The sequence below is a fragment of the Podarcis vaucheri genome (assembly GCF_965113315.1).
Source record: "Podarcis vaucheri genome assembly, chromosome: 3".
Lineage (NCBI taxonomy): Eukaryota > Metazoa > Chordata > Lepidosauria > Squamata > Lacertidae > Podarcis > Podarcis vaucheri.
The window spans coordinates 92,756,328-92,781,453 of record NC_138761.1 but is presented as its reverse complement, the minus strand read 5'-3'; the positions used below and the strand labels follow the sequence as shown (position 1 = coordinate 92,781,453).

General features: G+C 41.9%; 1 protein-coding gene across 1 annotated transcript in view; it reads left to right on the top strand.

Annotated features, from left to right (window-relative positions):
- The first annotated feature begins 2,609 nt into the window (after window positions 1-2,609).
- Window positions 2,610-25,126, top strand: part of FAM83B (family with sequence similarity 83 member B) — a 47,346-nt gene continuing 24,829 nt past the window's right edge. The window contains exons 1-2 of the mRNA XM_082218265.1: window positions 2,610-2,770; window positions 16,129-16,632. Of these exons, the coding sequence (XP_082074391.1) occupies window positions 16,189-16,632 (444 nt within the window). The 5' untranslated portion in view covers window positions 2,610-2,770; window positions 16,129-16,188. The remainder of the gene's footprint in view (window positions 2,771-16,128; window positions 16,633-25,126) is intronic.

Below are 25,126 nucleotides of genomic sequence, written 5' to 3'. Positions count from 1 at the left end.
TTCTGAATATTCATCCCTTAAAACTGTTAAAAAATCATCTGCAAGAAGCTTCCTAGAAAACCAGTAACACAGCTGAAAACCTGAGAATGACTGCCTTGCCTCCTGCTCATTGAATTGTTAAGCACCACTTCCTGAAATTGGCATTGGAAATGTTACATATGCATTTAATTTAATTAAATGGTGCTAGTGTTTTTAATTGGATTGCTATAGATTAAATGTTCCTCTACACATAAGAATCAGACTGTTAGTAGAAAGTTGCTTTTCATTTCAACATCCTCAAAACTACTGAACTCTTCAACCAAATAAACTTTTAAAAAAATCAAATTAAATATTTTCCCTATTTCCTCTCCCTCTTCTTATTCCCCCACCTACCCATTGTTAGCTTTCACTTCTTTTTCTGGTGAGAGAGGCATCAAGTACGCTTGTAGAATGTTACTGTTCTAGAGTAAGAAGGAAGTCCTTTAAAATAAATCAGTTTGATGGAAGTGTCTCTGACTTCCTTAATCCAAAACATAAAAGCTTCTATTGAGAGTCCATTTCCCTTGATATATGGTTTTAGGAATGTCATTATCTTTCAGCTTCAGTTTCCCTTTTGTAAAATGGAAATAATAATAATAATAATAATAATAGCCACAAGTGGTTACAGTTCTCTAATAAATAGAAATAATATGAGCAGCCTAAATTTCAGACAGTTAAAATCCACATACCAACAAAGTGCTTTCTAAGGTGGCTTTTTTGCATAAACTTTAACTCTGGGTGTGCAAATCACTTTCACGTTTTGTGTACACATTTCAGGATTTTCACATGAAAGAGGTTTTTGAGCAGTACTTACATGTGTGCATCATGAGCACAAACATAACCTGGGAAGACAACTTGTGCATGTTTCTCCATTGTTAGTAGACATGAAAGAACTCTTGTGAGACTTCATTCATTCTTGTATGCAAATATACGAGAACTCAAGCTTGGTGCAATCATTGCCAAAACCATGATCACAGATGAGCCAGTGCCAAGGCCCCAGTGCCTTGAGAGGACCCACAACTGCCAACTTATGACTAGTTGTAACTGAAAAATGCACCATTGCTAGTGTGAGAGAACCCATTGGGAGATTTGGGCCCTCACAGCTAGTTAGTCTTCACTCCACCTCAGAGGCAGGAGGCAGGCAGTGCAGTCACCATTCACTTTGCTCACTCTTTGTTATCAGTCTCTTTCACCACAAGTCTTGGAGACACCAGATGATGAAGCAGCAGAGGTGGCTTTATTTTGCCATTGGCAAATAAATTACCATTTGAACTGAATCGATATAAACCAGCGGAATTTACAGATCACCCTGAAGTGACCAGTGGTGGCCTGACCCATTTTACCACCTGAAGCAAAACAGGAAGGTGCTGTCTCACCTGGCAACTGCCACCTCTGCCATTCCCTGACCCCTGAACCCAAGTCTGTGCACAGGACTTGTTTTTCAGCCGGAACTCGCAGGAACCTGGTTCTGGCACCTTTCAGGTGGGCGCCCTAGCCATTATAAGAGAAGAAGGCAGGAGTTCATGGTGAGTTCTGGCATCTCTTTTTTATATATAGAAAAATAGCACTGGTTGCACAGCTTCCAGCAGTGAAGACACCACCAACACAGGAGGAGTGATAGTAGCTTCTCCTCACTTCTCTTATGACGCTTCTCTTATGGTAGCAAGGAGCATCTCCACCCCCATCTTTCTGCCTGGACACTGAGATCCAGCTCCGAGGGTCTTCTGGTGGTTACCTTCCTGTGAGAAGCAAGGTTACAGGGAAGCAGGCAGAGGGCCTTCTCGGTAGTGGCACCCACCCTGTGGAACACCCTCCCACCAGATGTCAAAGAGAAAAACAACTACCAGACTTTTAGAAGACATCTGAAGGCTGTTTAGGGAAGTTTTTCATGTTTGATGTTTGTTGTGTTTTTAATATTCTATTGGGAGCCACCCAAATTGGTTGGGGAAACCCAGCCAGATGGGTGGGGCATAAATAAATTGTTGTTGTGGAGGCAGAGGCAGTAGAGGACTTCTCTGGCACCACAATAGGTGCCTCCTGCCCACCCACCCTCACCAGAGAGACAAGGAGAAGCACCTGCAGGTGACCAGAACCTAGAACTTCTCCAGTGAAGGGGGCACTAGGAGGGTTGCCATATGTCCGGAAATATGGCAACCCTGGCAGGAGACAGGTATCGTGGTGCCTTAAAAAAATGAGATGAATGCCAATTCTTGTGAGAGCTGGCTTCTCTGTGGGAGGGGGCCGCCGCCTGAGGCAGCTGCCTCGTTGGGCCTTACAGAGGGGACGGCCCTGGTGAGACCCTAAGAAGTCTCCCACTTCCTCTGAAGCCACCTTCTTGCCCTCGGCGCCCTTCCAGCACCCGCCCCTCGGAAGCCGCAGCAGCTGCTGAGCTGACAATGGAAAGGAGGCATGTACTTTGCTCGGGAAAAGGTTGGGTCTTTTGGGTTCAACCAAGCTCTTGCTCCACTTCTGCTGCTGCTGCTTTTCTTTTCTTTCCTTTTTGGCGGCGGCCGCCAGGGCTGGGTTTGCGCTTCTCGAGCATGTTGGAACTGGTTTCCACGCCCATCCCTGCCCACAACGCTCCTGAGAGCGAGCGCGAGGAGGACGGGAAATACCTGCGAGGAGGGGAGCCGTGTTGCAACTTGAAGCTCGCCACTTTTCCCCCGGTGCGCGCAGTTGCCTCCGCGCCAATTCCCATGCTAGGCGAAGCTTCCGAGGGGACGGACGGCCAAGCGCGCGGGGACGCAGCAAAGTAAGTGGTCCCGAGTTTCTTTTCCAGCCTTCCCCTCCGCCCTCTCAGTTTGGGCGAGTTTCTCTTGAAGGTGCACGGCAGGCAACGGAGGGAGTTTCCAATTTGGCAAGACACCAGCCTAGTCGTCCCCCCCCCCCCACTTTTTTCCCGTTCTCTTTTTGAACAGAAGCCGATGCGCGCCTGGTCATCTCACATTCCTCTCCACTGACGCCCTCTTTCTGTCGACAGGGGGGAAAGGTCTGACTCCGGTTTCTAGTGCTTTTTTGTTTGCCCAAGTGTGTAGACATTCTCATGGCTCCTAGTTTAAAATGGATGGGGCTGCTCTTCCGACGTGAGGAGAAAATAAAACCGAGGACTCCAAGGAGGCTTTTCTCACTCCAGCCCATAACGGACGCGGCACAAGCCCTGGAGTTAATGGTCTTGTAAAAGGGAAGGACGTTGCTTTGTAAGGAAAGGACACCCGGTTGTATATCTTAGAGGGACTTGGCAGGACAGGAAAATAAGAGCTATCCAACAAAGTTTTGACTAGGGCTGTGTTCTTCAACCTTAAGTTCTCAGGTGTTGGTGTACTACAACTCCCATCATCCCTGACCATTGGCTGAATTGTCTGGGGAAAATTGGAGTTATAGTCCAAGATCATCTGGGCACCAATGGTTGGAGAGACCCAGGAGTAAGGATAAGGTGAAGAGCTACCACATGATGGGAAGGGCAGAGTTGGTGCGATTTGGTTGTCTCCCTTCTCACCAGATAAAAATCATTCCTGTTTCAAGTGCCACAGATGCGTTTCATGTGGAAGAGAACAGGGTTAAGAATTCCAGGCTATTTTCACCTGTGAGGCTAACATTTGTCTTTTTTTTGTTTTTTGTTTAACTGATCTGGAAGGCAAATGGTGTACATTCAGGTTGTAAGGCTACTTGGGAGTAAGTCATTCAAACATGGTGGGCTTGCTTTCAGCATCTGAGTCTAGCTTTCAAGCAGTATTAGTAGAAAGACTGGACTGGTGGAAAGCCACCCTCGCCTGTACATCAAAAATGAGAGCGCAGTGGATGAGGCCAATGGCCCGCCTAGTCCAGCGTCCTGTTCTCACAATGGCCAAACAGATGTCTTTGGAAAGCAGGCAGGCCCAACCCGAGCGCAATAACACTGCCCACCTGCGATTCTTAGGAACTGGTATTACAGTGCATTTGTTTTGCTCTTAAAATCAGATTCATCCACCAGCCGCACGACAGGAGCAGAAGCAGAATTAGTCGCAGAGTTCAACCTCTGTTAAATCAATAGTCTCACGAAGGCACTTTTATTGAGGTTTAGATAATTAAAAACCACACAATTAATCAACCCAAAAAATCTTTACTTGGTTGCTAGCATGCTAACAGCCATCTAATTTTGCAACACATCATTTGTTCATCTATAACCAGGCTTTGGCGGATTAACATTGCATGACCTCTTAAATGTGTTGGGCTATTTTTTTGGGGGGGGGGTGTAATTGCTTTGTTTTTGTTTTATTATGGATTTTGTGTTCTTGTTTTGTATTTTTATTTTGTGAACCACCCTGGATCTTCAGATGATGGGCGGTATACAGATGAAAGAAATAATAATAATAATAATTTGTTTTCATATTGTGTGATAGTGGATAAATTAACTTCAATAGTAAAACCCTTAAGGTCAAATGGGTAGAGCAATAGAATGCTTAGAATTGGGGGGGGGCTGGTGTCCTTAAAGTTTTTAGAAAAATAGCAGTAATGTAAAACGAAGGCTGGCTGATGAGAGGCATACTGTTCATTCAAACTTGCAGTCCACTTATTTTTTCTCAAGGTGCCTTATGTTTTGCATACCTCCTTTTAAGCCATTTCTCAAGGCGGCTGTACATCTTACGTGGGCATTTATGTACATGCATACTTTTAAATCACATGTCCCAAATGTCATGGATGCTTGGAGGACACAGTCATCTGGAAGCTAAACAAGAACTGTGTTATTTTTCTCAAACACAAAAAACAACACAGCCACAGGAAACACCCAACTCTACCTCCATCCTGTTTCTTTTCCACCCGACTCTACCCCAGCACAATTAAGTCTAGTGCCTCCTAGAGAACAGAGGCAATATGACACTGTTATGGTTATACAAAAGGGCCTGATTTATTTAAATTTTAAAAAAAATTGTTCGGAGGACATCAGTATGTACCCAAAATACCCTCTTTTGGGTGTTACATTATACCACACTGAGCAAGACACAAAAACTAGGGGAGTGTTGGGTGCTGTGCTTTTTTTGCTCCTGGGTTCTTTTAATATTTCCCATATACAATATTTGCTTGCACTTTTAACCTGTAGCTAATCGAGCCCGTAACAATGAATTTCTATTATTCATATCAAAGAACTATATGTATTAATGAGATGAAATCCCTGATTCAAAAGGTAAGTTAATATGGCTTCAGTGGGGGGGGGGGATGTTTAAGACAGTGATCTTAGTGTGATCTCCATTAAATTCAAATGCCTTGAGCAACTTCTCCATGAGCAGTTTGATTCAAGAATACATTCCCATTAGACACCTAAGCTTCAAATAAAACAACGTTGCGTATTAAATTTCAGTTCTTTCTTTGAATTTGTTCCCATCTGCTATAAGTGGTCTTTGCAGCTTGATCACCAGGCAGTAGCCTGTTCTGCATGCTTACTTGGAAGTGGGTCATACTGATTTCAGTAGGCCCCACTTCCTACTGGAGCCTTAAAGCATGTTCTTGTGCATGTTTATAAAGAAGTCCCTCTGTATCCACTGTGTTTATTCTCAAGCAAGTCTCCTTAGAATTGAAGCCATAATATTTTAAGCTTTTAACGTATATGGATACCTGTCCCTAACAAAATCTGATTACATGTGTTCTCCCTTTTTGTATAAATGGTAGATATTGTATTAATATACATGTTTAAATATAGGGCAGTAGGTCTTTTGCATCAGAGTTTTTGATACTTTCCTTGCTTTAAACCAGTGGTTTTCAACACTGTGCCGTGGCACCCTGGGGCGCCTTGAATGATGGTCAGGGGTCCCGCGGGCAACACAGGCCTGTGTCCCTCTTTCCTTCCCTCTCTCCTCTGTTGCCCTCTCACAACTCTGTATGCCAGAGGCTTGCATGACTGTGTGTTGCAGCAGCCCTGGTTCCAAGCTCCCCAGGCGAATGGTGCCTCTGGGGCTGGTCAGGGGGTGCTGGTTGCCATAAGCTGAGGCATCCTCAGAATAAGCAAGGAAGCTGGGGGCACTGTTATACAGTGGTTTTGCTCCTTCCTCCTGGGCCATGTTCAGAAAGTGGTGGTGGGGGATGAGTATTCAGACCCTTGGGCCCTCACTTGTGGGGTGCCTCAGGGTTCCGTCCTCTCCCCCATGCTTTTTAACATCTATATGAAGCCGCTGGGAGAGATCATCAGGGGGTTTGGACTGGGTGTCCATCAGTATGCGGATGATACCCAGCTCTACCTCTCTTTCAAATCAGAACCAGTGAAGGCGGTGAAGGTCCTGTGTGAGTGCCTGGAGGCGGTTGGAGGATGGATGGCGGCTAATGGATTGAAGTTGAATCCTGACAAGACAGAAGTACTGTTTTTGGGGGACAGGGGGCGGGCTGGTGTGGAGGACTCCCTGGTCCTGAATAGGGTAACTGTGCCCCTGAAGGACCAGGTGCGTAGCCTGGGAGTCATTTTGGACTCACAGCTGTCCATGGAGGCGCAGGTCAATTCTGTATCCAGGGCAGCTGTCTACCAACTCCACCTGGTACGCAGGCTGAGACCCTACCTGCCCACGGACTGTCTCGCCAGAGTGGTGCATGCTCTAGTTATCTCCCGCTTGGACTACTGCAATGTGCTCTATGTGGGGCTACCTTTGAAGGTGACTCGGAAACTACAGCTAATCCAGAATGCGGCAGCTAGACTGGTGACTGGGGGCGGCTGCTGAGACCACATAACACCGGTCTTGAAAGACCTACATTGGCTCCCAGTACGTTTCCAAGCACAATTCAAAGTGCTGGTGTTGACCTTTAAAGCCCTAAACGGCCTCGGCCCAGTATACCTGAAGGAGCGTCTAAACCCTCATCGTTCTGCCCGGACGCTGAGGTCCAGCGCCGAGGGCCTTCTGGCAGTTCCCTCATTGCGAGAAGCAAAGCTACAGGGAACCAGGCAGAGGGCCTTTTCGGTAGTGGCGCCCGCCCTGTGGAACGCCCTCCCATCAGATGTCAAAACGATAAACAACTACCTGACATTCAGAAGACATCTTAAGGTTCAGGGAAGTTTTTAATGTATGATATGTTAGTGTTTTTTGGTTTCTATGGAAGCCGCCTAGAGTGGCTGGGGAAGCCCAGCCAGATGGGCGGGGTACAAATAATAAATTATTATTATTATTATTATTATTATTATTATTATTATTATTATTATTATTAAGCAAGCAGGCGAAGGAGCCCAGCCAGCCAGCTCTTGCTGTTGGGAACGGACACACAAGTCCCAGGCCCTTGTGGGGCAGTGTGAGAAGGCACCTCTCTTTGGGGTGAAAGGGGGGCAACTAAGAGACCAGGGGCAGCAGCAGCAGCTGCCCAGAGGACTCCCAAGGAGAGGGGAGAGGAGAGAGGAGGAGGCTGAGGAAACACTCCACAAGGGAGGGTGTCTGAAAAAGGGTGAGAGGCTGGCAGCTTTGCATGCAAGGGGTGACATAATTGGGCTCCTGAGCCCCACAAGGGGGGCACAGAAAGAATGTACTTGGTCAAGGGAGCCGTGGACTCAAAAAGTTAAACTTCTGCTTTAAACAGATATTACTAATCTGTTTGTTTTGTTTTAGAGATATTTTTTAATGACCTATATTATAAAGAACTGTTTCTCTTTTTTAAATAACAAATTATGAAGAAAGACAGTAGGGATGAAATAACACTTAATAGTTGTGGTACATTAGTATTGGTGTTATATAGTAATTAACTCAGCAGTGCCATAGGTGTGGGTAGGTCTTAGTAGACATTTATTTGTTGTGTTATTAATGGCATTCTTGTGCAACAGTGTCTGGAACAGTTATTGTTGCTTAATGAAGCATTGTTTTAGCAAGACTCATAATGTCCTAATTGGGTGGGGTATTATGTTTCAGAAGGGGATTTGAGAACATGCTAATCTGCGTGGATCACTTACAACTGCTGCTTTTCTTGTTTGGTCTTTCGTGAAGAATAGGAGGGGATTTTCCAAGGTGTGGGTTTTGGAACAAAACAGGTGTGCTGTAAATCAGTTTTAACAGGGATGCATACATTTGTTTTCTGATCAAAACAATGGTGTTGGTCTCTGACCCTGTGAAAAAGTCCAAGTTTATTTACTATGACCATTGATCCAGCTATAAAAGTACTTATTGGTTCCTTTCAGCTTCTTCCAGGGATCAGCTACAATGCCAAAAGTTAAAAGACACTGCAATTTAACATTTTGATTTTCTATAGAGGATTTGTGTTTGTGTGTGTATGGGTTTAATTATTATTATTCCCGTAAAGCAGATGGGATACTAGCCTGAGACCTAGTAACTTGCCTAAGGCCACTGATTAGCTGTTGCTTCCAGCTGTTCCACACACCTCCCAGAACCCAAAGAGGTGGCAAATGTTTTTATTGAACTGTTTTATAATGCAGCTGTGCTCTGTAGTTTCCATTTCATTCATTATTGACACTTCTGGAGCCTGTACTGATGAGTGCCTTAGAAATGACTGGTAGATTGGGTCTAAGCATAACTTGATTTTGTTGGATTTTTGTTGTACTGTATACTGTTTTGGGCAGTAGAAACTTCAGCTAATTTAGTTAATTATCCATAAATAACCAACACCAATCCATGAGGAAACTGTTGGATTTAATTCCATGATTTTAATAACTGTCATGTAATTAATTTTTCTTCACATCCCAGTTTTTAACCACATGCAGTATAATGTGGGTAACACATCTGCCTACCAGATAATGTTTGTGGGATTGCTGCCTTAAACGTATACAAATGTGATTCATTTACATCTATATTAATATCTGCTTGCTTTTTGTATTCTGTGCACATTGCTTATTATGGGGTGTGAGGCATAAAATACAGCCATCGGTTTGCACAGATCTGTTCATAAGCTAAAACATTTGTGTATTCAATTGCTAATAGATAAGCTGATGTTTTTGAGGATCTGTTTGATGTCAGTAATGGTCTCTATAGAGTCTATACCAAACCAAAGTGAGGTGAAATTTAAGTTTGCTAGAACTGTATTCTGTGTAAGAAACATTTACTTCTCACACTTATAGCACAACTTTCCCCCAATAAGATAAGAGTGGCATTTCCCCCTTGAAGTAGGATAGTCTTGAATGTGTGTAACTGGCCAAGGATTACTTTAGCAAGCTTCATGGCTGAGCAGAGATTTAAATTAGTTCCACCTAGTGCACATCTGTCTAGGCCCTATGTTACACTCTCTCTAACCACTGAAAAACCACACTGGTATTAAATCTGAATTTTCAGCCTGGGTAAAGTAATAATTCTATTTTCCTACACTTTCTCACTAGGTTCTGTCTAGGGCTGGGCAATATATCAATATATCATCCAAAACTGGTTTGAAGTCCATATGGTGTTACTGGTTTTGGAGTTTTGGACCTGGCAATACATCGCAAATAATGATGTGTATTTCAGCTGGGTGATATTATCGTCCAAATCTGGTTTCAAGCCCATATCATGATAATTGGTTTCATGATGTTAGTTAGTTTGTGTGTGTGTGTGTGTGTGTGTTATGTAAAAATCACAATGTGAGAAAAAACGTGAAGCCAATCAATGCCTCTACATAGCTCCATCCATATTTCAGACATTGTGATATATATCGCAATGTTTAGCTGGTGATATATTGTGATGTTGAAAACCAGAATATCGCCCAGTCCTAGTTCTATCATAGAGACTACTAGTAGCTCTTCTCTCCTACAAATGCACACTCTTAAGGACAGTGGTGGGGGTACCTGTGGCCTGCCAAATGTTGCCAAGCTCGCTTCCCATCCTCCTTGACCCACTGGCCATGTTGGCTGAGGCTGATGAGATTTGGAGCCCAGCAGCACCTGGGGGGGGGGGGCACAGATTATTACTCATGGTTGTAGATGGATCTGTACTAAACTGAGCTGAGTGTTCTTATAGTTGATTGCGCCATTGACCAAGAACATAAGAAGAGCCTACTAGATCAGGCCAGTGGTTCATCCAGTCTAGCATCCTGTTCTCGCATTGGCCAAACAAATGCCTATGAGAGGCCAGCTGGGAAGACCTGAGTCCAACAGCACTATTCCCACTTGTGATTCCCAGATTATTAATAGATAAACATGTTGGTAGGTGGGAGCAGGATTGGGGAAAAGGTAAATTCCAACTAATCTACAAGTGTCCTCACGGAATCTGTAAAGAACTGGAATAATGACCAAAAGAAACTCTCAGTTTGATGTTTTGTATTTTGTTTTTGAAAAAGGACTGTCTCACTGTGGTTAGAGGTTTTGTGGCTGGTGAACAAATTGAAAATTAATCCAGAGAAAACTGATGATGTGATACTACAGTGCCTGCCATGTTAGGCTGTGTTTATTTAAGATATCTTTGTACTGTCTTTCAAAGCCAAAGGTACTCTCAGGGTAATTTAAATAATAAAAAGTTAAAACATAAAGCAATTAACCATGCCACATAACGCCGTAATGAAAGCACCAGTTTTATTCAGTTAGAAGCAACTTGGAACAGCCAGGTAAACAAGGTCCATTGAAAGATAATCACGGAAGGAGCCACACAATAGAATTCCACAAGGATGGGGCCATTACTGAAAAGCCCAATCTCTTGTACTTCACCCCTCAAACCTACTGGGTTGTAATGGTGAGCTGGTGAGCAGGGCATCTGTGGCCAGTTTTATGGCCCAGAAAGGCTAGTTTTTAAGCAATTAACTGAATAATAATTATTTTTTACATTTCTAGTTATGTATTACAAATCTTTTGAAGATCCTGATAGAATGAAACAGTTTGTCTTATATGTAAGAACTCCTGATGTAACAATTAAAAAGTTGTTGCACATGCCTTTAAAGAAAGGCACTATTTAATACCGGCATCCCCAAACTTGGCCCTCCAGATGTTTTGCAACTACAATTCCCATCATCCCTGACCACTGGTCCTGTTAGCTAGGGATGATGGGAGTTGTAGTCCCAAAAACATCTGAAGTTTGGGGGTGCCTGTTTTAATATATCAACAGTGAAATTAAGTACCCAATACTAAACACATTTTAAGATGACATTAGTGTAAAATATGTGCTGACATTGGCTTTGAGGAAGAAATATCTTCATTTGCTTTTGGGTTTTATTGCTAGAAGAGACTTTAGAAGAGTTTCATGTTAAGTAGAAAATATTTCCCAGCTTTGTAAAAAAAAACAAAAAAACAACAAGATGGAAGAGAGAGAGAATCATTAAACTCCATCAAATTTGGCTTGGGGAGAAGAGATGGCTCATCTTGTGTGGCCTTTACAGAAACCAGCACTTCTGTAATTGAAAGTGCTGAAGTCTTAGCTTGTTGCTAGTCTCTCCGGTTAATTGGGATGCAGATCTTAAATCTACAGCTAAAGCTTTTCCCTGGGTGAGTTATCTTCATAAACTGCCATTCTGAACCTAGCCCACCCAAGATGTCAAACAATATAAAGGCTAAAAGCAAATAACAATAATAATAAATTTCAAAAGCTGAATGAACAAGCAGTTGATTAAAATAAAACTCAACCTGCATAATTATAGTAATAAGTAAAAAAAAAAAGCAGTTGTCATATACAATACAATGTGCTCAGATCATTCTAACCAGGCAATGCATATTAATAAAAAATACCTTTACCCCATGTCTTCTACAAGAGGGTCTTTAGTATTTAAGCACTCAGCTTGCCATGCATGTAACAATTTGGTTTCTTCAACCTGCAGAACTTGCACTTCTGCAAGTACCCCACATAAGGTCTATTTCTGAGGAATCTATTGCTATGTTCTGGAACTCCCTACTAATTTAAATCAGCCAGAAATCCTGGCTATATTGTTTTAGGTGCCTGTTGAACACTCTTTTTTATTTATTTTTGTTCCGCCAAGTCTACCCAGACACATATATTATTGGATATTTGCTTTTTATTGGATTGTGGAATTTCTTTACAGTTTTATTTGTGCCCTTCTTGGAGTGACCCTTTGATCAAGTGGTACAGAGATTCTCTACATGAGTAGGGTTTGGCTAGGCTTTGACTGCAGGCTGCATGTATCTCAGAAGGGAGGAAAGTGATGGTCGTTAAGAAGATGCTTTCAGGGCAAGAGGGTTCATAAGAGAATGAATCATAAGGGAATTCTGCTGGGGCCTTTCAATATGGGAATACGAAGATTATAGATTGAGTTATATATATGCAAAACAGTTCCTAGTATTTGAATCAGTCAAAGCTTGCTCTTGGGTCCCATGGGTGCTTCACGGGGAAAATGTTCTAAGCCAGTGGTTGCTGCAGTGACTATTGGACTTGAGCAGTCCTTCTTGGCTACTTGTATGTTGGTAGAAGGAAGTGCTATCTTGAGAGTGTCCTGCATATACAGTAGTACCTCGGATTACAGACGCTTCAGGTTACAGACTCCGCTAACCCAGAAATAGTACCTCAGGTTAAGAACTTTGCTTCAGGATGAGAACAGAAATTGAGCAGCGGCAGCGGGAGACCCCATTAGCTAAAGTGGTACCTCAGGTTAAGAACAGTTTCAGGTTAAGAACGGACCTCCAGAATGAATTAAGTCCTTAACCCGAGGTACCACTGTATCTTGGTATTCCACTGAAAGATGGCAGCTCTGTTAAATTACCAAAGCTACGGTAATTGGTCTTCCACAAGCGCTGGATCTCATTCTCAATGGGTGCACAAGAGTAGCCAATCAGATAATGCCCAATGGCCAAGGTCTGCATTTACTAATGTGCCAGATCATTAGCAGTTGGATTTAAAAGCTCAGCCAAACCTACCTCAAAGGATTGTTGTGAGGATAAAATGGGGAGGGGCTGAACCATGTACACTACCTTGAACTCCTTGGCGGAAAGGTATATACAAGATTTATACAGGAAATAAATCAAAAGAGAGCAGCGTGTTCAGCGATTTGTATATGTTTAGTAACAAATGTAGCACAGTGTTATTTTCTATGCATTTCTCTTTCTCAGCAATTAATATATCAAGTGTATCGTCATCATAATCATAAGGGGTGGGTGTGGGTGTGGGTATGTGTGGGGGGAGAGAGAGAGAGAGAGAGAGAGAGAGAGGGAAAGTTGTAGCCAACAAAGTTGTCCTGTTGGCACTTGTTCAACAGAACTTCCTCTCCCTGCTGCAAAGGCAAATCACACGAATGTAGACTATTTCTTAAACTCTATAAAAGATTAGCAACGAATGTAGGTTTTACATTTAACCCTAATTGGTATCTCTTCCTGTGGCAATACTGAGCGGCTTTTGCTTGTAATGCAAGACTTAATGAACAAGTTTTGATATCGCTACAGATATATATGTTGCTGCTTTCGAGAGCAATCAGGGTGGATACCTATAACCACCTTGCTGATTCAGTGTCTGATACAAGGTGTGGGAGAAAAGCAGTTCTTAAGCGTTTCTCTGCTAATTAGTCATGGACGAGATGTAGGTTTGTTGTGGAGGCAAGCAGAAAATGGATTAGATCAGCATGGGAAAAGAAAGAGGAATGTAGTAAACTCAAGGGCACGTTCTAGGGAGCAGCGGATGAGTTGTATCTCTTTTCTATAAACTGTGTACAGGAGGCATGAGAGGTGGAAAGTGTTTGAAAAGGAGAAGGCAAGGATGGGTTTTTACAATGCTATTCTGTGCAAATGTACTGTATGTAGAAGTTCTGTTGAGTTCAGTGAATTGCTCTCAGATAAATGTGTGTAGAGCTGCAACCATTGAAGGTTTACCTTCTCACTGTTCGTGTCATTCAACAACAGTAATATGTGTTGTTGTTTAAAAAAACAGCCAATTATGTATAAAATCACATAGAAGTATACATTCAGGTGCTCTTAAATCCAGCCCATAAGGCAAGATGAGTCAGTCACCTCAAGCTGCAGATGTGGTGACTGAGGAGTATATCACTTGTAGCTCTCTGGTCTTCTTTTATTGGTGGTGTCAAACGGCAAAATGTCCTGGCTGGCCCTGTCTATATCTAATGTTTAAAGGTAAAGGTAAAGGTACCCCTGCCCGAACGGGCCAGTCTTGACAGACTCTGGGGTTTGTGCGCCCATCTCACATCTATTGGCCGGGGGCCAGCGCTGTCCGGAGACACTTCCGGGTCACGTGGCCAGCGTGACAAAGCTGCATCTGGCGAGCCAGCGCAGCACACGGAACGCCGTTTACCTTCCCGCTGGTAAGCGGTACCTATTTATCTACTTGCACCCGGGGGTGCTTTCGAACTGCTAGGTTGGCAGGCGCTGGGACCGAACGACGGGAGCGCACCCCGCCGCGGGGATTCGAACTGCCGACCTTTCGATCGGCAAGCCCTAGGCGCTGAGGCTTTAACCCACAGCGCCACCCGCGTCCCTTTTGTTTAGGGACCAGCAATAACCCTGAGGGGCTTCACAGGGAATATCATGGATTAACGACAAGCACCTCCCTGTCTTCATTTTCTGGAATCTCTGCACCAAATGTTTCTCAATATACCTGTGAAGTCTCATGACACTGTCATGAACATTTCAGCCACATTAAATGCCACAACTGGGTCAAAAGGGTACAGTTATACTTCCTTATCAGTCTCTAGGTTAAGATTGACAGCCACCGCCATCTCAGACCACACCACTCCCCAAACCAGGCTGGTAGAGGTCTGGAAAGTTTGATGAGACCTGGGTGTGTCAGTAGCTGGAAGGCAATTGCTCATTCTGCAGACTCGCAGGTGGCAATATAGTTCTCCTTGTTCCCAGCCATCCTACCCATTCTCTTGTAATAAAGTACAGTGGTACCTCGCAAGACGAATGCCTCGCAAGACAAAAAACTCGCTAGACGAAAGGGTTTTTTGTTTTTTGAGTTGCTTCACAAGACGATTTTCCCTATGGGCTTGCTTCGCAAGACGGAAACTTCTTTCAAGTTTGTTTCCTTTTTCTTAACACCGCTAATACAGTTGCGACTTGACTTCGAGGAGCAACTCATAGAACGCGGTGTGGTAGCCTTTTTCGAGGTTTTTAAAGACTTTGGTGATTTTTGAAGCTTTCCCAAAACTTTCCCGACACTGTGCTTCGCAAGACAAAAAAAATCGCAAGACAACAAAACTCGCGGAACGAATTAATTTCGTCTTGCGAGGCACCACTGTATCTCTGTCTCCATTAACCATTTCTTAAACACCTTGTCTATTTTGTGTCCTGCCTCATCAGATGGGCATCAAGTGCCACTGCAGTTCTAGACATTAACTGGATGCCATCTACTATTACTTGCAGCCATTGCTAACTGTTTGAATGCCTTCAAGCGAGTCTTCTAAGAAGCAGGTGCTTAGGGTGATGGGAGATGAGGCTGGACAGGACAGTAATGGAACCAACTTAGATCTGTGAAGTGGCCTTGATGAACATTATAATCAAATGATGATAAACTCGTAATAAGACAACAATGATGGTTGCAATGTGCATGTGTTAAAAACGCCATCAGTGAGAGACTAAAATGGTCAGTCTGTCCATGATATCCTCTCAGTCACTGTGCAAAGAAGAAAACGTTTAAAATGACATTTGTAAAAAACAACAACACCAGAAGCATTTTTGTTAGGGATTGTAGGACAAGACCTGCCAAGGAAAACAAAGAACTTATTTATGTATGCTACAACAGCAGCAAGAGTCTTAATAGCACAAGGATGGAAGAATGAGGAAACCCCGACCAAAGAACAGTGGCAAGAGAATTTGATGAACTATGCAGAACTGGCTAAATTGACATATAAACAGTGAGACAAGGACAACTGTGACTTTAAGGAAGAATGGAAACTTTTCATAAATTATTTAAAAAGACAAAATGAATTGGACTCCTTGGCAGGTTTTGAATAAACATACACAAATTTATTGGTTGATAACATGGTAGATAAATAATGTAAGGATCTGTGTAATTTTATAACAGCAGAGAATAATATGTGCTGAAAAATCAGAGAGAGGAGCTGAGGGAAGTCTCAGGGGGAGGGTTTGATGGGCGGGGAAGGGGGGAAATAATGAATATGATATGTTTTGATATTTTGGTATGTTGAAATTGCTAATAAAAACATTTAAAAAGAAAAAGAAATGTGATGATAAAACAAGGGAGGTCTTTTCTCTCGCTTGACTTCATATTGTATCTGCACAGTGCTTATAATAATGTAAATATTGATGCACACACTATTGACTGTTGTTTGTTTCTGTTTTGTTCTCAGATACATCCCACAGTGCATGAATGGGCATTTAAGAAGCCTTGCTCCTAAATTACTGTGAAAATGGAAACCTCATCTCTGCTGTCATCCTTACATGATGATTGTAGATCAGACAACTACCTTGAACCGCACTACAAGGAATGTTACAGGCTTGCCATTGATGTGTTAATTGAAAGTGGTTCAGAGGCTTACCAAGAATTTCTTTCCAAGGAGAGATGTGCAGAGTTTCTAGCAGATGATGAAATCAATTATATACTGAACACAGTTCAGAAAATCCCTCAAAACACAGTTTGTGCTACTGACAATGCTGCTGATGATACCTCTTCCTCAGGAACTTATTGGCCGATGGAATCAGATGTGGAAGCTCCTAATCTTGATTTGGGTTGGCCTTATGTAATGCCTGGAATTAATGGTGGTACAAATATTGAGTTGCTCTTCCATCCCCCTCGAATACAACCTTTTACAATAAAGGAAACTATTAGGAAGATGGTAAAAGAAGCAAGAAAGGTAAACTTTTATAGTTTCTCTTTTAAGCATCTAATTTATAATAGATAAGTGACATTTTTATTTCATTATTCATATCAATGTGAAACTGAAGTTCATAACAATGCAAAGGGACACTTTTATCTGCCAGATTACTTAAAGTGCTTCCACTCAGATTTTGAACTTCTGTGAAAGAATCATAAGAATGTAGCCATCATGGCCACATGGTCATTGAGACTCTTATTTATTTATTTATTTATTTATTTATTTATTTATTGCAATTTCAGCCGGGCTTTTAAATTTAATTCTGATTTAATAGTTGAAATTCATTTTATTGTTATTGTACTGGACCTCCTGTACATTGCTTTGAGATGACAATGATTAAGCAGCACACGAATAGTTGAAATCAATAAAATAAATTAGGAATGTAGTAGTAAATATATAGCAAACCAAGAAACAGAGAAGCAAGCAGAAAAATAAACTCTAGGGCAAGACATCACCAACTCTGGTGTTAAAACTTTCAAAACGATTTCCTTTTTGAAAAGGCAGCTTCTGATATAGATTGGGGTGTGTGTGATCTAAATGTTTAAGCCCACAAGTTTCCCCCTCCATAGGTAAGCTGTGACTAACTGCAGCTCAATGTGGTTGCAGACTATCTAGATAACATAGCAGAGGAATGGTTAGACTGTCCCATGTACTGTGCCCCCAGTCTAACATGAGGGGCCCATCGGTGCCTTTAGAAAGAGAAAAATAGTTGCAGAGCTCCAGAAATGGATCTCCAGTATAGCTTGGCATTTGGCCCCAGTTTCTTTATTTTCTCAAACTATTAAACATATTTTTAATGCTGGTGGATTTCAGTGAAGGATGTTTACCACTTCTGTAGCAAAATCAATGGGATTTAATTGTGATTTCCTTTGGATGGGTTGCAGAAGTTTGGAACATGAGAACCACCAGTTGTACGAAGCAGGAAAGCAATACGGCTCATGCATATTTGTAATCATCTACATTTTTGTTCCTTGATTGTGGTATGTTTAAATTCAGTGTGAACTAATTTTGGAAGAGACGAATGTTTGTGTATTTAGACCAGCCTCCCCTCTGCAGTAGTATTAGTAGCAGATAACCTTGCAGGCAATGGCTGTCCAGGTTTGGCTTTGCAACATAAACTTGAAATACCAGAATATAACTAGCTAAAAGTGTAATGTCTCTCTCAAAGGTATTACTAACTCACTCGCACTCATTTATAGCTTCTTCCCACCATAAACACCCAAAGTATTGACAGATGTGTGCAAAATTTATGTGTGTTCCCCTCCCCACTGTATGTCATCTTTTTGCATTTTTGTTGCTACCTCCCTTTTTCCTCCTGGCGATTTAAAATTTAAGGGCATATTCATTCCTTCTCTGCTGCTTTGTGCCTATTTAGCATTCCTGTGCCTTCTAGGGAACTTTTATTTGTTCCAGGAGAGGTGAAGAAGTGATTTTCTGCTTGTGCCAGATACCTTGGGATGCAAACCATGGGTTAGATCAGTGGTTCCCAAACATTTTCAGGCACAACCACCTTTGTTCCATATACTAATGCCTGGTGCCCCATATTCTATTCTGTAAAAAGCATTATTAAGAATAGCAGGTTTCCCAACCCACTAAGGTAACACAATAGCCATTTTTAAAACAGCAATTAATTGCCACATTTATTCAAAATCCAGTTGAAACCATTTAGCTTAATAAATTCAACAACATTGATTCACTTGATCCAGTGATACCAGCTTTTCAAAGTTTGATAGCCATTGACACCCCATTACTCCCCTCCTGCCTCCTTCCCTCTTAGTGGAATGCCAAGTAACCCCAGTGCCTCTGAGAAGGTACTACCACCCACTGTGGGAACCACTGGGTAGATCTTTCCTGTGAAATAAATGGCACTTGCAACGTTTTTGAACTCAGATGGAAATCGGGATTAAGTCTTTGTTTTATTAAGCCGCTTCTGTAGGATTTAAGAGGACAATTTATTTAATGACCTCATTACTAGCTGACAAGTGACTACAGATGAGACAGCACAAAGGTTGTTTGGCTACTACAGTATACCTCAGTCACTACAACACAAAGTGAAAAACATTGTCTTTAAGACCATTGTCAATGTTGTGTGGATGGATTGACCAACTGAGTTAATCGCTCAGACTTGAAAGTGGAGAAAGAGGCTTATTTGAGTCTTGTATTATAGAACTTTCCTATGAAATTATCAGTTGCTCTGATTTACAGTTTCTTTTGGGTACTGTGTCTGTACAGGTTATAAACTGTGTAAAGAAAACTTCCCTTTGAAGAACTTCAAATGAGTGAATGGTTATAGGTGAACTAAAACAGTGAAGTCTGTTTTTTGTAACCCAGCTCAGAAGAGCTCATGTGTCACCTTAAATGAGAACTGGAATAAGATCAGCCCCCTCCAATCACTATTCTACATTCTACATTCTAGCTTTATTCAATGATTTAAGAAACTGTAACTTGGGCTGAATTAGATACATGTAGGATTACATTTATGCAACTATGTGTTTTGTAAATAGCTACTGCAGGGAAGGCTGAGTTGCCTCAAGATAATGGAGAGGGAATTTTAACTCTTACCCTGCCAGGGTTTCAAGTAAAATTGCTCCTCAGAAGCTGCTATTGGCATTTCATTTAAAATTTAGAAAGCTTTTTGTAAAAGCAATAATAAACATCAGCTTGAGTACAATCACACAATTATCCTCTTTCCCAGTACCACTTGTTCATGATGTAGAGCTTCACTTACCCCTTCCTCCCTGACAGGGAGAGGGGAACCATTTTGGGGGTTACCTCAGGTGCCAAAATGTCTTGGGCCGACCTTGCTTTATTGACGCTGTTAGAGCTTCTACGTGGCCCCAAGATCTATACCTTAAGATGTCCATCAATACATTTGTTGTTGTTTAGTCGTTTAGTTGTGTCCGACTCTTCGTGACCCCATGGACCAGAGCACGCCAGGCACTCCTGTCTTCCACTGCCTCCTGCAGTTTGGTCAGACTCATGTTGGCAGCCTCATGTTGCCCTCCATCTTTCCCAACATCAGGGTCTTTTCAAAGGGAGTCTTTTCTTCTCATGGGGTGGCCAAAGTATGGGAGTCTCTGCTTCAGGATCTGTCCTTCCAGTGAGCACTCAGGGCTGATTTCCTTAAGAATGGATAGATTTGATCTTCTTGCAGTCCATGGGACTCTCAAGAGTCTCCTCCAGCACCATAATTCAAAAGCATCAATTCTTCGGCGATCAGCCTTCGGCGATCAATACAGTACTGACCTTTAAAAATGCCTTGAACTTACACTTGTTACAGTTGGCTTTTACGTGAGGTAATTTCTAGGTCACGGCTGTTTTGGAATATAGGCTTTAATCTGCTGGCTTTAAGTTTGTTTGTTTTTTCATATGAGGTTATTTTATGCTGGCCTATCATGTTCTGGTATTCCATCCTTGCTGCTCATTGACCTATAGACTGCCCTAGAAATCTTTTAAGTACTGTTTTTTTAAAAAAAAATCTTTAAAATGCAGATATCAGTTTCTTGACCCATTCTATAAACACAGGCTTTGTGCCAGCACAGAGGCATGTTTGGAACTTTCTGAAGCTAAAGCCGTTGAATTTTGTGTAAAGAACTCATTTCCTTAAGGGGAATTTGTGTCTTCACCCACATACCTAAAGGAGCAGGGCAAGCACCATCCTGCTCTGTTTTCTTTCAGCTGACACAGCAGCAGCAGCAGCATGCAGGCCTGCTCTTAGGAGGCCTTTAATTCTTCTCTCTTCAGCAACCTAAAGGCTTATTTTAAGACCCTTTCTCCCCTCTTCATTTATTCTATTCCCCCATTGTGTATCATTGCATTTTCTTTTCCCAGTTTTCCTCCAAGTCTCATTCCTATTGTGTATATGCATATAGCATTTTTGATTTAAAAAAACCCTAAGGTATTCAAGAAAAGCTTGAACCCCTCCATGTCCTTTGATGAAGCTATGAGAGACTTTAGTTTAAATTGGATACTTTTCTCCATATAAATGTTGACCAAAAGAGATGGCACCTATCAAGAAAAAAAAGGGGGGATTAATATACAGCAGTCTCCTCAGGGTACTTTGTATAAAAAAGCAAGTTTAGAATTTTAGACTTCCTAACTTGAAACAAATTGCATACTTTTGTTCTTTCATGTTTGGAAAAGGACACACAATAACAAATAATAAGTTGAAAAACTGACCTTGAAACAATATAACAAATAAATTGAAAACCAATGAGCACAGTTATACCAGAGACCACTCTGAAAAGGCCAGTACTGTCTGCCTCAAGGTAAACCTTTCCTTAAACCTTTTCAACAGCAGTGTTAATTGCTGATCTGGGAAAATAACAATTTATACCAGTGCAGGCATTTTCACCACCCCTTTGCTTGGAAATGCCATGAAGATGGCAGCTACTAAAATATTGTACTGACTGGTGGAGAGTTTTATACTACAAAGGTTGTTGGGTTTTTTGGTGCATTGCTTATATCATGGCACAGATCTAAGGGATTGTGGAGGAGATATACATTCTCAAGAGTTCTTGACTGAATTTATTGAAATATATTTTCAAGGAGAATTAGACAATATGTTGCCATCAGTGCTTCTCTTTGTTGCCTATCCATGTTGGAACTCCATAGTGGTAATGATTCACAAATGGGGTCCTCTTGATGTTGGACGAGTGAAATGTATTGCAACATGTTTTCAATAAAGTAACATCAAAGGATGCAACTATTGACCAGGATTCCACTGGACAACACCCCAAAAAAAATTTTTTATGACAGAAAAGCAAATTTAATGAAGGTTAGAGCAGCAATATTTGGCTTCTTACATGGACATCATAGGCATATTGTAAAACTGGCCCTACAAATGTTTCTGAACTACAAGTCCTATTATCACTGATGACTACTTATTTTATAAATATATTTTTATATCACCCTTCACAACAGTCACAGGATGTTAGGTACCATCCAAAGATAAGTTTCATGGTGAATTCCCTTCTTTTGGTTGAGGTGGGTTTAAAGGGAGGTTTAGAACATAGTTCCATTGGGTAGGGTTTATTTTGTAGCCTATGCTATGCTCCTATTGTTTTTAGATTGAGATGAGAGGTTTGGTGGGATTCTGGAGCAGTGTTTTTTATATTGTAGATACTATCCCCAAGCCAAGTCTCTCTGCTGTCAGAAGCAGCTACCCCTCCTCTCAGTTGCAATGATAACTAATAAAGAATAGAAAGGGAACCTTTCCCACATGACACCGACACAAAAACCTGGCACATATCCCATGTAAAAGAATGAAAGTTTACTACCCCCTTCTCTCTCCCCACACCACGCTGTCTCCCCAACTCTCTTCTCCCCCAACCTTATACTGTATAAAACATCAAAGTCTCATATTGAATATAACTGATCTGTAGAAAGGACTTTACAATCTGAAAATAGTGGCTATGTATGTACTTTTGTAACCCCAGAAAACCTTTAATAAAAAAGCAGTTTTAAAAAACAGTCACATGGTAGAGTACAACAAAATAAAACACAGCAAAACATTTTAAAAAAAAGATTCACATGAAATTGTCAAGTAATAACAGAGTAAGTTGCATCATACATAAAACTGACTTCACCTATCACAGCTCTCCATCTCTAAAGGCCTAATGTAAGAGGTGTCTTCACCTGTTGAAGTGAATATTCTGTGGGTTCAAGGCACACCTAAGAAGATCATTCCCCAGCCATGGAGCATCTACTGAAACATGCTAGCTTGTTCTGTAAATGTATTTTTGACTGGGGCTGATGAGAGTTGGGGTCCCAGAACATCAGGGGGGTCAACACAGGTTACCATTCCTTCTCATAAAGGTTGAATTCATAGGACTATGAAAACTATATCTGATTGCAATTTCACAAAAGCTGCTGTCTTTCTGCTTGTGGTCACACCAAATGCACAAATCATTCAGATCCTATCTTCAGAATGTGGGTATGTTTGCTGAAAAGCATTGTGGCATCTATTAATCATTTGAAAATGGAGACATGTCACACTGTGAAAAGAGAGGTGTTGGGCTGAGCCGTCTTTCCACCATATAATCGAATTAGAGCTAATGAGAAGTCTGAAAACAGTGGGTGGACAATGAGTAGTAGCATGGCAGCGTTCATGATCAGGGCTGTTATATCCAGTTTGTTCAGTAATTAATATTCTAATGGGGAATATGATGAAGGCATACTGTGAACAACACAAACTGCTGATATAAAGGAACAGTGTGACTCCAAGCTCACAAAAACTGTTCTGGTTTTCTTTTTTTACAAGATGACTCTCTCTTTTTTTAAGACCAATATCATTTAAGGAACTTGTGATGGCTTTGGCCGCTGTTACTATTGATGCAGCTATGAAAGTTAAACAAAATACTGGAAGCTCTGAGTGGGGAATTCTTTACTCCTAAGTGAAAACACTTAACACCAAAATGGCAACTAAATAAATGTGGTATGTGCTTAAACTATTGCTTGAAGAGTAGGAATCTCAAGTCCTGAATGTATCCAATAGATTTTCACCTATCAAACATTGTTTTGTGAGTCCATGACAATTCCAAGCAAGAGAGAGTTCTGTTGGTTTCTTTTGGTTTGTTGCAAGTTTCCCCCATATTTCCTCTGTATGCCTTCTATGATAAGTTATTAAGTTTGTAGTCTGGTATAGATGGGTGCTATTACAGAGAGTTAGTAGGGTGATACAGTGGTTTTTAGGAGGACTAATGTTTCTTTTTAATTCAAAAACCAGAGGCTGTCCCCCCCCTTTATTTTTATTACAACAAAGCTTAATAAAAATCTGCTTTCAGATCGGAAAAAAGCATTAATCAACTTCCAACTAATGATAAATATGTTCTATTATAGGAAGAAAACAGTAGAGCAGGTTTTGAGAGCATGTGTGTAATTAATGATAAGTAGTGTTCCCTTTAGGGGACGCGGGTGGCGCTGTGGGCTAAAGCCTCAACGCCTAGGGCTTGCCGATCGAAAGGTCGGCGGTTCGAATCCCCGCGGCGGGGTGCGCTCCCGCTGTTCGGTCCCAGCGCCTGCCCACCTAGCAGTTCGAAAGCACCCCCGGGGGCAAGTAGATAAATAGGTACCGCTTACCAGCGGGAAGGTAAACGGCGTTCCGTGTGCGGCTCTGGCTCGCCAGAGCAGCGATGTCACGCTGGCCACGTGACCCGGAAGTGTCCCCGGACAGCGCTGGCCCCCGGCCAATAAATGTGAGATGGGCGCACAAACCCCACAGTCTGTCAAGACTGGCCCGTTCGGGCAGGGGTACCTTTACCTTTACCTTTACTAGTGTTCCCTTTATGTCAAGATGTTTAAAAAGCACCACTGGACATAATAATCATACCCAATAAATGAGAGACTGTGGCTGGAAAATTGTTCCAATAGAACAAAAATGAAAGTCAATATAAGCCCTTGACTCGACTCAGCTCCTGAGATGAAGTAGTATTGCAGGTATTGTCATCTTTATAAAATTGACTCCACATTTTCACAAGCCCCTTGGGGCTCCTCCATTCGGGCATAGCATACCTACACACATGTACATCTTGCCTACAAGCCTTCAAAGAGACATGCAATGGAGTGCAATACTGGATGCACTTGCTTTGCAACTTTAATTCTGCCCCCCCCCCTTGGAGTAATTATGACAAAGTGTACAAACATCTGCTGTTGCTCCCCTCTGTAGTACCGGTAATTCAGATTCTGGAATAAGGTCACTGTGTCTTCTAACTGGGATTTTCTCTTCTATTTGTTTGAGAACAAATGTTGTAAAATTGCTCATGATTCTGTGCCTGCCCTAAAGACTCTCTTCTTGAGGTCTCTTTTAATATCTGCTACAAGGTTACAGCACATTTGGCTTGCAGACCACGTAGTATTTCCAAAGGCACATCAGTTTAGCTTTCTTGATCCCTCCAGACAACTTCAATTTTCAGTGTGAATCCCTGGCCCTCTCTCTCCCTCTGAGTGATAGACAGTGATTGGTACAAGGACAGCAGAAGTTCTCAGTCTTCTGTGCTCTGCTATGGAAGTGAATTCTGCTTTGCAAACTGGCCACCTCACATGTGATGAAAATTGGCACCATTTAGCAATAACAGCATGCCAGGAATGATGCAGCTCCTCCATTCGGGCATAGCATACCTACACACATGTACATCTTGCCTACAAGCCTTCAAAGAGACATGCAACATTAAATAGTTAAATATTCCTTAGCCGCTTATTAGAGATTGGGTCTATCCTTGGAGGATAAGCTTATCAGTGAGCATCAGACATTATGAGCATAGGGAACATTCATATTCAGTATGCTTCTGAATACTAGTAGCTGGGGAACCACACTGAGAAAGGGCTATTATTTTTGTATCTGTCTTGTGGACTTCTAAGAGGTATAAGGTTGGCCACTGTGGGAAAGAAGGATGGTGGACTAGATGCTGGCTTGATCTAGTAGGGTTCCTCTTACGCACTTAAATATCCCATCTGCTCCTTAGGAGTCGAAAAC